The sequence below is a fragment of the Lycorma delicatula genome, chromosome 3 (assembly GCF_047948215.1).
Source record: "Lycorma delicatula isolate Av1 chromosome 3, ASM4794821v1, whole genome shotgun sequence".
Taxonomy (NCBI): domain Eukaryota; kingdom Metazoa; phylum Arthropoda; class Insecta; order Hemiptera; family Fulgoridae; genus Lycorma; species Lycorma delicatula.
The window spans coordinates 44,889,710-44,902,081 of NC_134457.1; the positions used below are offsets into that span (position 1 = coordinate 44,889,710).

General features: G+C 26.8%; 1 protein-coding gene across 1 annotated transcript; it reads right to left on the bottom strand.

Annotated features, from left to right (window-relative positions):
* Window positions 1-2,651: 2,651 nt before the first annotated feature.
* Window positions 2,652-12,048, bottom strand: LOC142321543 (uncharacterized). The gene is made up of 2 exons (XM_075359707.1): window positions 11,882-12,048; window positions 2,652-3,387 (listed from the first exon to the last, which is right to left on the bottom strand). Exons 1-2 carry the CDS (start codon window positions 11,909-11,911, stop codon window positions 2,779-2,781), a joined length of 639 nt encoding a protein of 212 aa, XP_075215822.1. The 5' UTR covers window positions 11,912-12,048; the 3' UTR covers window positions 2,652-2,778.
* Between the last annotated feature and the right edge of the window lie 324 nt (window positions 12,049-12,372).

Sequence of the window (12,372 nt, forward strand, 5' to 3'; positions counted from 1 at the left end):
GGAGTCTATGAATAGGATACATGACTGGGTTGACAAGAGTTTGGTAATGTACTTACTTACTTCAGACTATGTGCTATGTAATCTTGATTTTTTATAATAAAATCAGTAAACAACAGATTTAATAAATTATTTAGTCAGTAAAAATTTGCAAGCTATTTATTTGCTGTCATTATACTAAAAATAATAAACTTAGATTCTGCAGATAGGAGAATTAAATGTTAAAATATATCAACACTAAAATGTAAATGTACATTCTACGTCAGTAGAATAATTGTGTGAACAAACTTATAAAAAGAGTAAGATGTTACATCTGTTAATTCACAAAATTGAGTAAGCTGTTCTATGTACACTGTATTTTAGTTTAATCTATATGTTATTCAGTATAGTATAGCCATATAAGGAATTTTTTTCTAATCCTCAAAGATGAGGTTTAGAATTTTTAAGGAGTATTCCATCATCATTCAAACATACTGCCCAGTCAATGGCAACTATTAACATAACTAATATTAAAAAAATACAAAATAACAATTATTTGCCACATGGGTATCAAGAAAAGAAAGGTCATCATTTACTGAAAAATTAAATTACTGAAAATTAAATATTTATTCCTTTCAGCACTGATCCAGACGTACAATTCCATTTACTTTTTTCGTTGATGAATCTGAAGATCTCACACTATTTTTTTTTCAAGTGGTCAATGGAATGGAAAAATATTTCTGTATAGGTCTGTTAGCAGAGCCCCCTACAAAAAAAGGATACGGTAAACTCTTAGCAGAGTCGGATCCACAGACCCACTACAATAATGAAAAAAAAAAGAAATCAAGAATAAGGAAAATCAAGAATAAGGAGTGGGTAGTGAGAAAAAGAATAATATACTACCAGCATAAATGGAGTTAATGAGGACTATGGAGTTACCCTTATTCGCTATACCATTAATCCTATTTTATGTAAAAGTGAAAATTTATAATTATGGAACCAGTAAAATGAAAAATCATATTAAAAAAAATTGTATAATTTATTGTAATTTAATACAAATTCGTATTTTTAACTGATAAATTAATTCACTACAGAAGCTTACAAAGAAGCTTATATGTGGGAATATTAAAATGGAAATCTGTAGCGTATGAAAAATGATATGCCTGACCAGGATTCAAACCTGGAACTCTGGATGATGGGTCAAGATACTACCACTCTGCCACAGTGATTGACATAATGCGATCCACCACTGTATGATGCAGGGAGTTATTCATTGGATAATGAATAACCTCATGAAAGATACTTCATGTAAAGAATAACTGATTACATTACAATTTACCTGAAACTGAAATTAGAGCCACTGATTCAGCATATCTCTTATATGTATTGAATAATTAAGACTAACATAAATAACCAAACAAACTGATCTCAAGAAAATAATAAAACACACAAAGGAACTTAAGTGTAATATTTTTACTTTTAATTAATCAATTCCCGTTTAAAATAAATAATTGTGCTTACAGAATGTCTTTTCAGAGCTGTTACGCAGCTCTTCATTATTTATGTTGTGATTAACAATCACTCTTGTTAATGGTGATTAAACCATTATTAAACCATTATGAAAGACCATTATGAAATGGTTAGCAATAATATGTGGTCGAATATCATATTTAATTTGTGTTATGGTCCATAATTTTCAAGGTTAGAAAGTTTAAGTTTACTGTATTCAAGTACATTAAGTCGATGAACTGTATAGGTTATTTGTAAATCTTGGTGAAAATTATATCTTTGTATGTATGTCATGTTTCAGTAAAGTGATTTGCAAAGGTTGACTCTGTTGTATATTATTTTCTTTTATGTATTCTTTACAACCAAGGTTAAACATGCATCCAATCTGTCTCATGTACTGTTCAGTGAAATTAGTTCAGTTTAATTTATATACTACTGCTGTAAAAATTTTACTTTAGATTTTGGTAATTTGTTATATGAAATTGTACATTCTGTTACCAGGTGTACAGACATACCTTGTAAAAACTAAGAACATTGATATACATCGACCAATATTCATAAAAAAATCTTTGTTTTTCAGTAAAGAAGGTTAATGTGATGCTTTTAAAACAACTAGATAAAAAAGATTGCTCAATAAATTAATAACATAGTCACTAATAAACACAGTACTCCAGGAGTACACAAATTAAATTGCAGTCACTAGTCTAAATACTACCTTATAGGCAGACTGGGTGCACATTCATCAACAGTTATAAAGATCATTAACAATCATTATATTAACAGACAAATTTTTACAGATAACCTAAAAATACTGGACATGCACTAAAGGATTTCTCACAAGGGTATATAGAGTTTAAATACATGTGTAAAAGTAACTTTTAGTTGCAGCTTTTCATACTAGACCATATAAAATTTACAATCACACTAAATTTAACTAAAATGATGAATGTTTATCTTTTAACCTGATACAATCTAACATACTGTTCAACCACATTTTAAAGAAGTCTCATAATTGGTTAACAGTAGTCACCTTTAATGACAGCGACATTTCCATCATTAATGAAGGAGTTATATTTTCAAAAAGACCTTGGGGAAAATTTATTTTTAGCATTTTTTTTTTGTTGATTAGAAATGTGATAAGTTTATTTCATAAAATTCACACTAAGTTTTTGTAAAAAAAAGTTTAATTATCTTATATTAACCAATACAAATTGTTAATGAAGCCATTTCTCAATATCTTTTAATTTTTACTTATGTGCATTTATTATACTACAGCAATGTCATTAAGAAATTCTAGATTCTAACTATGGTTCCCCAGGATGGATGTTTTCTAACATGAAATGGTGAGTGTACAGGATAATTTTCCCCACTATCATCATTATAATGAAATTCATCAACATAGTCACTATAGGTTTCTTTCACATTTTTGTTTGGTGATGAATGTCTCTGATTATTATTTCTCTCATTTAGTAGCCTTCTATTATTATTGTTATTTCTGTTTCCTCCTTCATTTCGTCTTCTGTCACTACTTTCATTGTTAATTCTACTGTTACTATTTTTGGCAAAAGATGTTTCATCATTAGAATTTTGATTGTTTCTTCTATTGTTAAACTGATTTGAATGACTCTGAGAATCTCTATTAATATTGTTCCTGTTACTGAATTCACTCAATTGTTGTTGTTCACTATCATTAACTGATTCTCCATTTTGAATTGTTGCAGCATTTCTATTACTACCTCTGTTGCTACTGCTGGATGCAGCAGGTGGCTGGCTTGTGGTAGTTGAAGGTACATTAGATTCTGTTGTATTACTTTTCTCAACTGGAAATACAGCATAACCACCTCTTGGACCTACATAACTTCCACATGCAATACATGTTATGCAGATAAATAAACCTAAAATCTGGAAATAACAAAAAAAATTAATGATATGGCATACTGTATTCTAAAAAATAAACTTATGGTTTTATTACAGCTTGTATTTTTTTCTTTTATTTCATAACCAGTTTTAAAAGTTAGTGCAAATGTAGCTGGCCCTTTAAATAGGCAAACAAACAATAAATAAGTAAATCTTTTATTCGGACTGGGGCAAAATAGAACATTACATACCAGTAAATAACATCAGTTATAGAAGGTAGCTACTACTACTCAGACAAAAAATGGAACTGCCCCAGCATTTTCCTATATGGATCAAGGGAAACCATGTTGCTCTTGAACAGAGCAGAATTACAAAATATACAGTTAATTATAAAATAAAAAATTGATGGGATTGAAGCCCTTACTACTTGTTTTAAATGTATGCATGTGAAGTAATGTTAAGGTAATTAAGGTATACAGGAAAATGATGATGTATTTGAAGAAATAACTACAAAATAGCTTACAATTCATAAGACATTAATGAAAATTAACTTTCAATGTAATGTAATATACTTCTTGATCAGGATGAAAAAAATTCAAAATTTTTTAAATGGTATTATTTAAAAATTTGACAGAATAATATTGTTTTTGTAAAAGAAAAGTGTTTAATTGTATTTTAAATAAATTGGTAGAAAGATCTTTCAAATGATTTGGTTATTTATTAAAAAAGGCCATGGAAAAAACCCTGTCTTGTAATCTAAAGTATTGTGTTCAGTTCTATGATTGTGATAATATTGTTATTATTTTTGAAGAATAAGTCTACTATTCTTTGTAGCTAAGATTTCACATTCATAAATTAAACATGAGAATAAATTAACATGTTTAATTTTCTAAACATCAGTCTACACGATTCATATTTATGGGCAGTAAATAATGATATGAAAGTTCACTTTTTTTTAACAAAATAACATTTAAACATCAAAATTCCCAAATTTCAAGAATTTTTTGATTTTCCTTACCTTGTGGGCAAAATTTAGAAAAAAATTATTTATAAAAAAGTGATCCCTAACAAAAAAAAAATTAATTGAAGGGAATTGTTTAAAAATATTGAAAAAAGTAAAGTGTAATTTTTATGAAAGTAATGAAAAGTAAACTTTATAAATTTTCATTTTGGATTCAGGATATAATATAGGTGTGAAAGCTATTTTTGTAGCTTAATTTTGTTTTCTTAATAGCCCTTTAAGTGATGAAAAATATAACAAAACATTTTTTCATAATAAAAATTAATTTAGAGCCAAAAAACCAGACTATATATTTTTTAGAGGTGGGGAATAATTTGTAAGATATATATATATATATTTTTTTAGTATTCTTATATAAGTTAAGCTTAACAAATTTTCTAAAGTAAAGTTTTCTCTAAATCTAACAACTCCTTCAATAAAGGCTAAAATAAATAAAGAAAATTTTCAAAATACTTTTCTGAATTTTAGGTTTCAGATCTATAATTTTTTAAAAAATTGGATACATTTCTTGGTAGTTTTATATATGAAGTATAAACTTCCAATTTTTGAAAACTATTTAGATCAAAGGGAGAGAGAACAAAAAATGTGAGAGTTGGGATTCATTATTTGGAAAGATTTTTTTTTTATTATTTATATTTGCAATGTAGAGAAGATATTTCATTCAATAAAGTTTTCTCTAAAATGCCTGAAGAAAATAAAAACTGGTTTTTTGCAATATTCCTCACCCCCTTAACAAATTTTTAAAAAGAAATTTAAGATGATTAATGCCCCATATATAGAAATATTTTAACCAAATTTGAATCAAACTAGTTTGATAAATCCTGGGATATAAGGCCAAAACCAGTACAACCACATTCATACGGTCTTCTTTTTGGCTTAGATGAACTAGTTGACCCTAAAATGTAAAGATTTGTAAAAAAAAATTGATACCCCATCATGTCTTTTGACATGATCACCATACTTTCCCCTTTAAGCTAATTTGCCAAGAAAGTAAAACTATTTTTTCAATGATCAATTATCTAATTGTAGTTATCTTACATACTTGATCATGGATTTTACTAATTAATCAGTATTAGCCAATGTATTGCTACATAATGAAAATATAAATAATAATACAAGTAATAAAAATACAAAAAAATTTATTTAGTATATCCTTATCTGTATCATATTATTAATGTATTCTTGCAAGGGGAACTGTCACTATTACTTTGTAACTCTACTCAAGCTTATAACTGATTGTAGCAGTAGATTAGTTCAAACAAGTCTACAAGAAAGAGAAAAACACAGATTTTCACCTTACAGCAATTGGTATTCTCATTATGTCACTGAGCATTAATTCTTAATGAATATCATGTATTCATTACAACCTATGTAATAGTTATCACTAAGTGACTTATAGTTTATATAACTGTAACTGGTTATATCTTAGGATATTTAGGTCAGGATGTATTGTTTATTAGAACTTGACAACAGAAAGAAGGCTGGAAGAATGAACACTTGTTTAATGTCCTGTTGTTAAAAATTCAAAATGATATTTTTTCTTCATTAATCCTATTTTACTTTCTACTCCCCTCATTAAAAACATTTTTTTTTGTGATTCCTGAATTTAATAATTTAATTTTTTCCCCTTTGTGATTATGAACCATCATCAAGAATTTACAGTTATCTTTATTCTCAATTACTTACTTTAAAAAAGGTGCAGCAAAAATGTCAGCCTTCATTATTTTAAACTTCAGTTTTATTCTGCATAAATTTAAAAGTAAATTAAAAATTTTGAATATTAATAATAATTTTTGAATATCTTGAATTGAAAAATTAACTAAAAATAATTAAATTTAAAACTTTCAAAATATTTGTGTTACTATATCATAGTATACATTTTATTTTATTATCTATGATATATTAATTCTGTAGCCTGGTAAGTTAATTTCTTTATTAATTTTGTAGTTATTAATTAAATTTTTCCTGGATTTTGTTAGATTTGCCCGGCAGTCTTGGGAGTCTTCTTGGAGAGATTTATTTAACTTCAAAAAATTCTAAAACAAGTTCTTAATTGTAATAATTTTTAATAAATGCCTGTTTTTTATACACATACGGCTTTGATACAAATATTTTTATAAATATTTTATGCTTAAGTTTAAGACAATCTGTTAAGTAATAATGTATAATTTTAACTCCTGTGTATATACCACATATCATTTCAACATTAGCCAGTTGTCATTCTGTTCCATCAGGACTGGACAGGGAGTTTTCTGCATAAATGTGCAATATTTTTCAGTTAAAAATATGGTATTATACCATTATTATATGGTATTAATAATATGTTATTGGGTTATTTTGTTTTAAGAAAACAAACTAATCCAATAAGCTGCTATAATAAAATAAAACAATTAATTTACTTTTTTATTATTGTGTTGTATTTATTCAAACAAAAAGTTAAAACAATCTTTATATTTCTGTTAGTGTAGCATGGGTTGAAATCAGTTGATCCATGTTCATGGGTCTCAGTTGAAATCAGTTGATTCATTTTCATGGGTTTCAGTTTAAGCATATTGATATTATTCATGGTTTCTTAACTGAGATTTTCCTTAAGTATCTGGAAAGTGGTCAACAGTCCGCTTTCTATTAATATTTAATATTTTCCATCAATTTATATTTTAAATTTTAGGCTAATTTAATTAATTTCTAATAACTGATTTTCTTTGTTTATACATTTCATGATAGAGTATTAGATGTGATTCGTTTTTAGTGAATTAGTAAATATCAGGATTGTGGTTAACCTTTGATTTGTAATTTGCAATTACAAAATGACTGATGAATATTTACTTTGTTGTAAAAGGAAGGCTTTTAATTAAAAATTATGCTTTTGTGTTTGAAACTGTATCATGTTTGACCTAGAGTACAATGTTCCTATATTTAGAAATTTAATTTGTTTAATTAGTAATGTTTATGTCCATGATGGTAAGTGATTTAGAACATGTTGCTGCAAGAGCAGTTCAGCCTGTATATTCCAGAGGAATTATGTTTGATGATTGTGAATAATGGTTTGTTTTGTTTTTTTATGCTGAAGGGCTTATTGAAATCAAATGAAGTACTTTTATTGTTTATCTTGCATCTCTAATATTTTATTTAAATCCAAACTCTGTCCTGTTTTAAATTTGATTTAGTTTTGATGTTTTTACAGAGAACATAGATCTGTACGTAGTCAAAAGTTAATCTGATTTTATGACAAATGTTATAAAGTACCAGCTAGTCATTTTATGTTAATAATGTCTATTTGATGAGTTTAATAAACCAGATTTAAATAAGAGTTTAATAAACCAGAAGCTGGAAGTATTATATGGCTTTTAAAAAAAAAAAAAATTCAATAGTCACATTATTTTGGAAAAGATATCTTCCAAAGTACTGCCATCATATTTATTTATTATAGTACTAATAACAATATTTCAGTTCTTATTCACCTTTTTCATTTTAACATAATTACATTTAGTTAATACAACAAATTATTTTCAATTATAATAAGACTAATAAAAATATTTTTTTTTTGCTATTACGGTATCGTAAACATATTTCTTATATTTTGTTGTTTAATTTTAATCACAAATTAATATACTTATAACAGATTTCTCTAAACAGTTTATCTGTTATTATAAATTAATTTTCGATTATATATTTATAATTTGTGTTTTAATAGACGTATTGCAGTTAAATTTAAACTACTATAAAAGTAATAATAATTCAGAGGAATTTTATTAATTAGATACTTTAACAACTACTATAAGCAACATATAACTTATACAGTTACAATCAGTGTTAAAAATTACTGTTTGTATCAAGCCTATTTCAAATATAGTCAAAATTATGGTAGCTAGTGTTAAATTTAAAAATTGTGGAAGTAATTTATTATAAAGTGTTAATAAATTTTGTTTCTACAGTTGTCTTTTTCTTGTAATTGTAATTTAATCTAAAATATTTCGTAGTTAATATTATCATCACCCTTTTTCATACGTTGAAATTTTATTTAGACCATTTTATTTATCACTATAACTTTCTGTTGTAGTGAATCATGCACCCAATAAAATTTCAAAAAAGAAAAAAAAAGTAAAAAAAAAAATTATAATTTTAAATTTGCTAAATCTGTGAAAGAAAAAATGTAAAACAAAATAAAAATTCAGCTTTATAACTACCACATGGGTGCTGATATGTCTATCATAATCTGAATAAAGAAAGAAGATAAGAAAAAATTGGTTTTGGATTGCATTCATCAGTTTTTTAACATTTCACATAAATATCATAAAAGAAAGATACAACTTCATAATGAAGTTGACAAAAGCTTTTTCCTACTAAAAATAAAATCAAAATGAAAAATTAAGAATAACCTTGGCCATTCATGGAAGAAGGATATAAAAATGATTTTAAATGACAAGATTTAATTTGATCAAATAGAATAAAATAATTTATAAAAAAGTGAAAAATAGAATTTAATATTTAAAACCACTAAGCAAGTTTTGCAAAAAAAGAAGATTTATTAACTTCATGAATAAACAACTCTTTATTCTTGTAAAACATTATTAAAAAAGATGTAAGCGACAAAGGAGGTACAGTAGTAATAATTCATGCTGATTGGGAACTTGTGTTCAAAACACTTTTTTAATACAAATAATTTGTTCAAGAGAAGTGACTATCATTACCGTATGAGTAAAAAATTATGAAAAATAGGATGTAGAAAATCCTTTACTAAATTTGTGGTCAAAAAAGTGTATTAATCCCTGCTAATGTACTGTATTATTATGTAGCGAAAGAAAAAAATAAATGATAGCTCTTATAATAAACATAAAATATTTATTATGTGAAGCTGTCAGAATAAGAAACATTGATTACAAACATCAGTGTTTAAGAATAAAAATTCCTTAAATAAATTATGTTAATAGCTGTAGCAAAAGGTAACAGCAACTTTCAAGATAAACAGCTGGACTGTGAATTTTTAAATGTGGTGTGTATAAACTGAATATCAGTAGTATTTTTCTCTTAAAGCTATATCTAGTCTAAAATCACAATTTGACTGCTTTCAGAAAATGGACCACAATTTATCAAACAACTTCCTGATCACAATTCTAATGCCATTTTGCTCTTTCATATATTTATCTTTTAAATTTGATATATTTATCTTTTTTTTATGTTTTTATCTGATTTTTATGATAAAGTAAAATTTGAGTGTATAAAGAAAGCAATTTTTATTTTATTCTTTATGTATTCATTTTTATTATTGTTAAATAATAAATAGATTAATAATATACCATTCTATTTCTTTGAAAGTTTGGCAAGAATGCTGATGAATACAAACTAAATGCAAACGTTCTAGATTATGTCATCGTATTAAAATGGTAACACCTTAACAATAATTACAGCTATAATTAAAAGCATTATGGTATTAAATATTATGATTTATAATGAATTAAAAATCAGAAAAAGATTCACTGTAACTGACTTGGTATTTTATTACACAAAGATCTTTTTTTAATTAACTGTTATTTCTAGCTTCAAATAGGTTACCCATTTCATTCTGTGCAGTCTAGTTTTGCTATCTATATTTCTATTTGTACACAGTTATTTTGTAACGATGAAAAATATAGCTAGGTACTACATAATTTTAAATTTAATAACCTTTCTTATTAAACTAAAACCTGTAAAAATCAGAAGCTCATGAAATAAAAAACCACTATTGCATTCAAAATTGAAATCTAAAACCAATAACCACTGTAAATTTAGAAACAATTAGACTAACAGAAGCATGTTACGTTTTGAGAATACTTCTGTTATGGATGTGAAAGAGATAATAAGAAAATGAGAAAAATAAAACTGGAAGCACAAATGAAATCCAGACATGGAGGAGGTAGAAGAAGATTAAATGGATGGATAAAGTCAAAAATGAAGATGTAATGAAAGAATTAATTAGAGTAGAATCTTAATCAACTTTGACACCTGGCAGTAGAAGAGGACACTCATAAGAAAGAAAGAGAATCTTAATCATGATGATTAAGAATAGGATAGGTAACTTGACGGGGCATACCATGAGAGAAGGATAGATCAAAACAGTGCTAGAAGGTGCAAAAGAGAGAGTAAATATTATAAATGATCTCTAAAATTGAAATAGAAGCTACCAAGATCTTAAAAGTTTAGCTGGAAATAGAGGAGAATGAAGACCAACATTGTGCAAGGGAAGGTAAAATGATGGGTCGTATGATGACAATAAATTTTCTGAGCTCTCTTTTGTTGTTAATAACATTATTGAATTGTAGGAATACCAGTAATGCAGACAAAAGTCACCAAGGCTATGTAGGCTTTGAGGCTTGTAGGTAAAATCTTGAAAAATGCAGGAGAAAAAATGTACCACTTCTACCAAAATGGAAGTCATACATCTCTTATGCATCATCTCTTGACATCAACTCTATTTGTACTGAACGTTAATTTATTGGTTAAAATGAATCCAAAGAACTGAATGATAATACAAATAAAATACAATGTACTGCTCACAGAAAAGGCAGGCATATTCACAACTTATAAATAAATAAGTGCATTTTCTATACACTTATAATGAATAATATATTTAGCGCTCAACAAACTAAGATAATAATATAACAGTATCATAATAAACTTACAATACAATTTTAAATAAAGCTGCAATATTAATAATAACAAATAAGACAGAAAGGAAGATGGATGAGAACTTCTGTTTAAAAAATTAAATACAGTTCTTTCATGCAACACTGCACAATCAGACCACTATTTGTGGACCACATTCTTGTCAGATATCAGAAGCGGTCTTATAATATTTACTTATATATTAAATGAGTATTTATTCAGTTATATATTTTATATAGAAGTGTTCTACTTTAATATCTTTTCTTATTTTTGGTTATGCATAAATCCATCCTTAGTACTAAAATTACAAAAAGTTAGTCTGCTCGCTGGAGTGATAGCTCCAGTTTGGAATTTGGAGCTTTTACATGAAAAGTAGTTCAATTGTTTTTAAAATTTACTACCTTGAAGTCATAAAAAATGCATATTAATCAACTAGGTTGACCAGAAACGGATGGGAGCAGCACCGGATTCAAAATTAATTGGCTGAATTAATAAAAGTGCTAATTATTTTGACCAAAACACAAACTATGCAATTGAATACATTAATCTACTTCTGATAAAGAAATGATTGAGTCTATGAATATTTTAAATAGAGATAATCTAGATATGTAAGAGTTAGACAATCCGGATAGATAAAATATTTCTTTCAGCGAGTTTTCATGAAAAAAAGAGTTTGGCAGTTGGTAACAAAATCATGATAACGGCCTAGATCCTTCAAAGTTGTTTCAAAAAAAATTTATCACAAATGGATGCATTCTAAACAATGTACAGATAAGCATTTCATTGTGGAATAGTTATAAATAATAATTTACATAACTAAACAAAAGATTAAAAAAAATAATAAATCGATGTTAAAAGATAAAATATGCTACATACCGACAGCGGATGACGCATGACTGGTGTCATTGTTTGTGTTTATGTTTAGTAATACCGCTTTCAATACCTTCTCGGTCCTTATAATAAATCCTTGTAAAGAACGGAGAAGTTAAATTAATTGCCGAGCTTGTATAAATGGTTTGATGACAAGGGAGCTGTGCCTAGTGTTTATATCGAGGAATCTTGCGACCGGCTACCCCCACCATTGCTTTCTACTAGCAAACTTTAATAATGTTTCTAATAATTGATAGTGCCGCCTACTTGTCTATTCAGTGCATTCCTTTGCTTTTTTTTGAAAAGTCCAGGTTAGTCACTATTATTAAAACGTATAAAGTTGGTTTTTACATGTGCCCTAAGGAAGAATCACTGTTACTTCCTCTGATTTCCCTAACAAATTCGATGAATTCATAGTCATTTAGATCGATGAATCATATAAATATTTCCATTTTATTAATATGATAAAAGTAGTTATATATAACTACAAGGAAAAC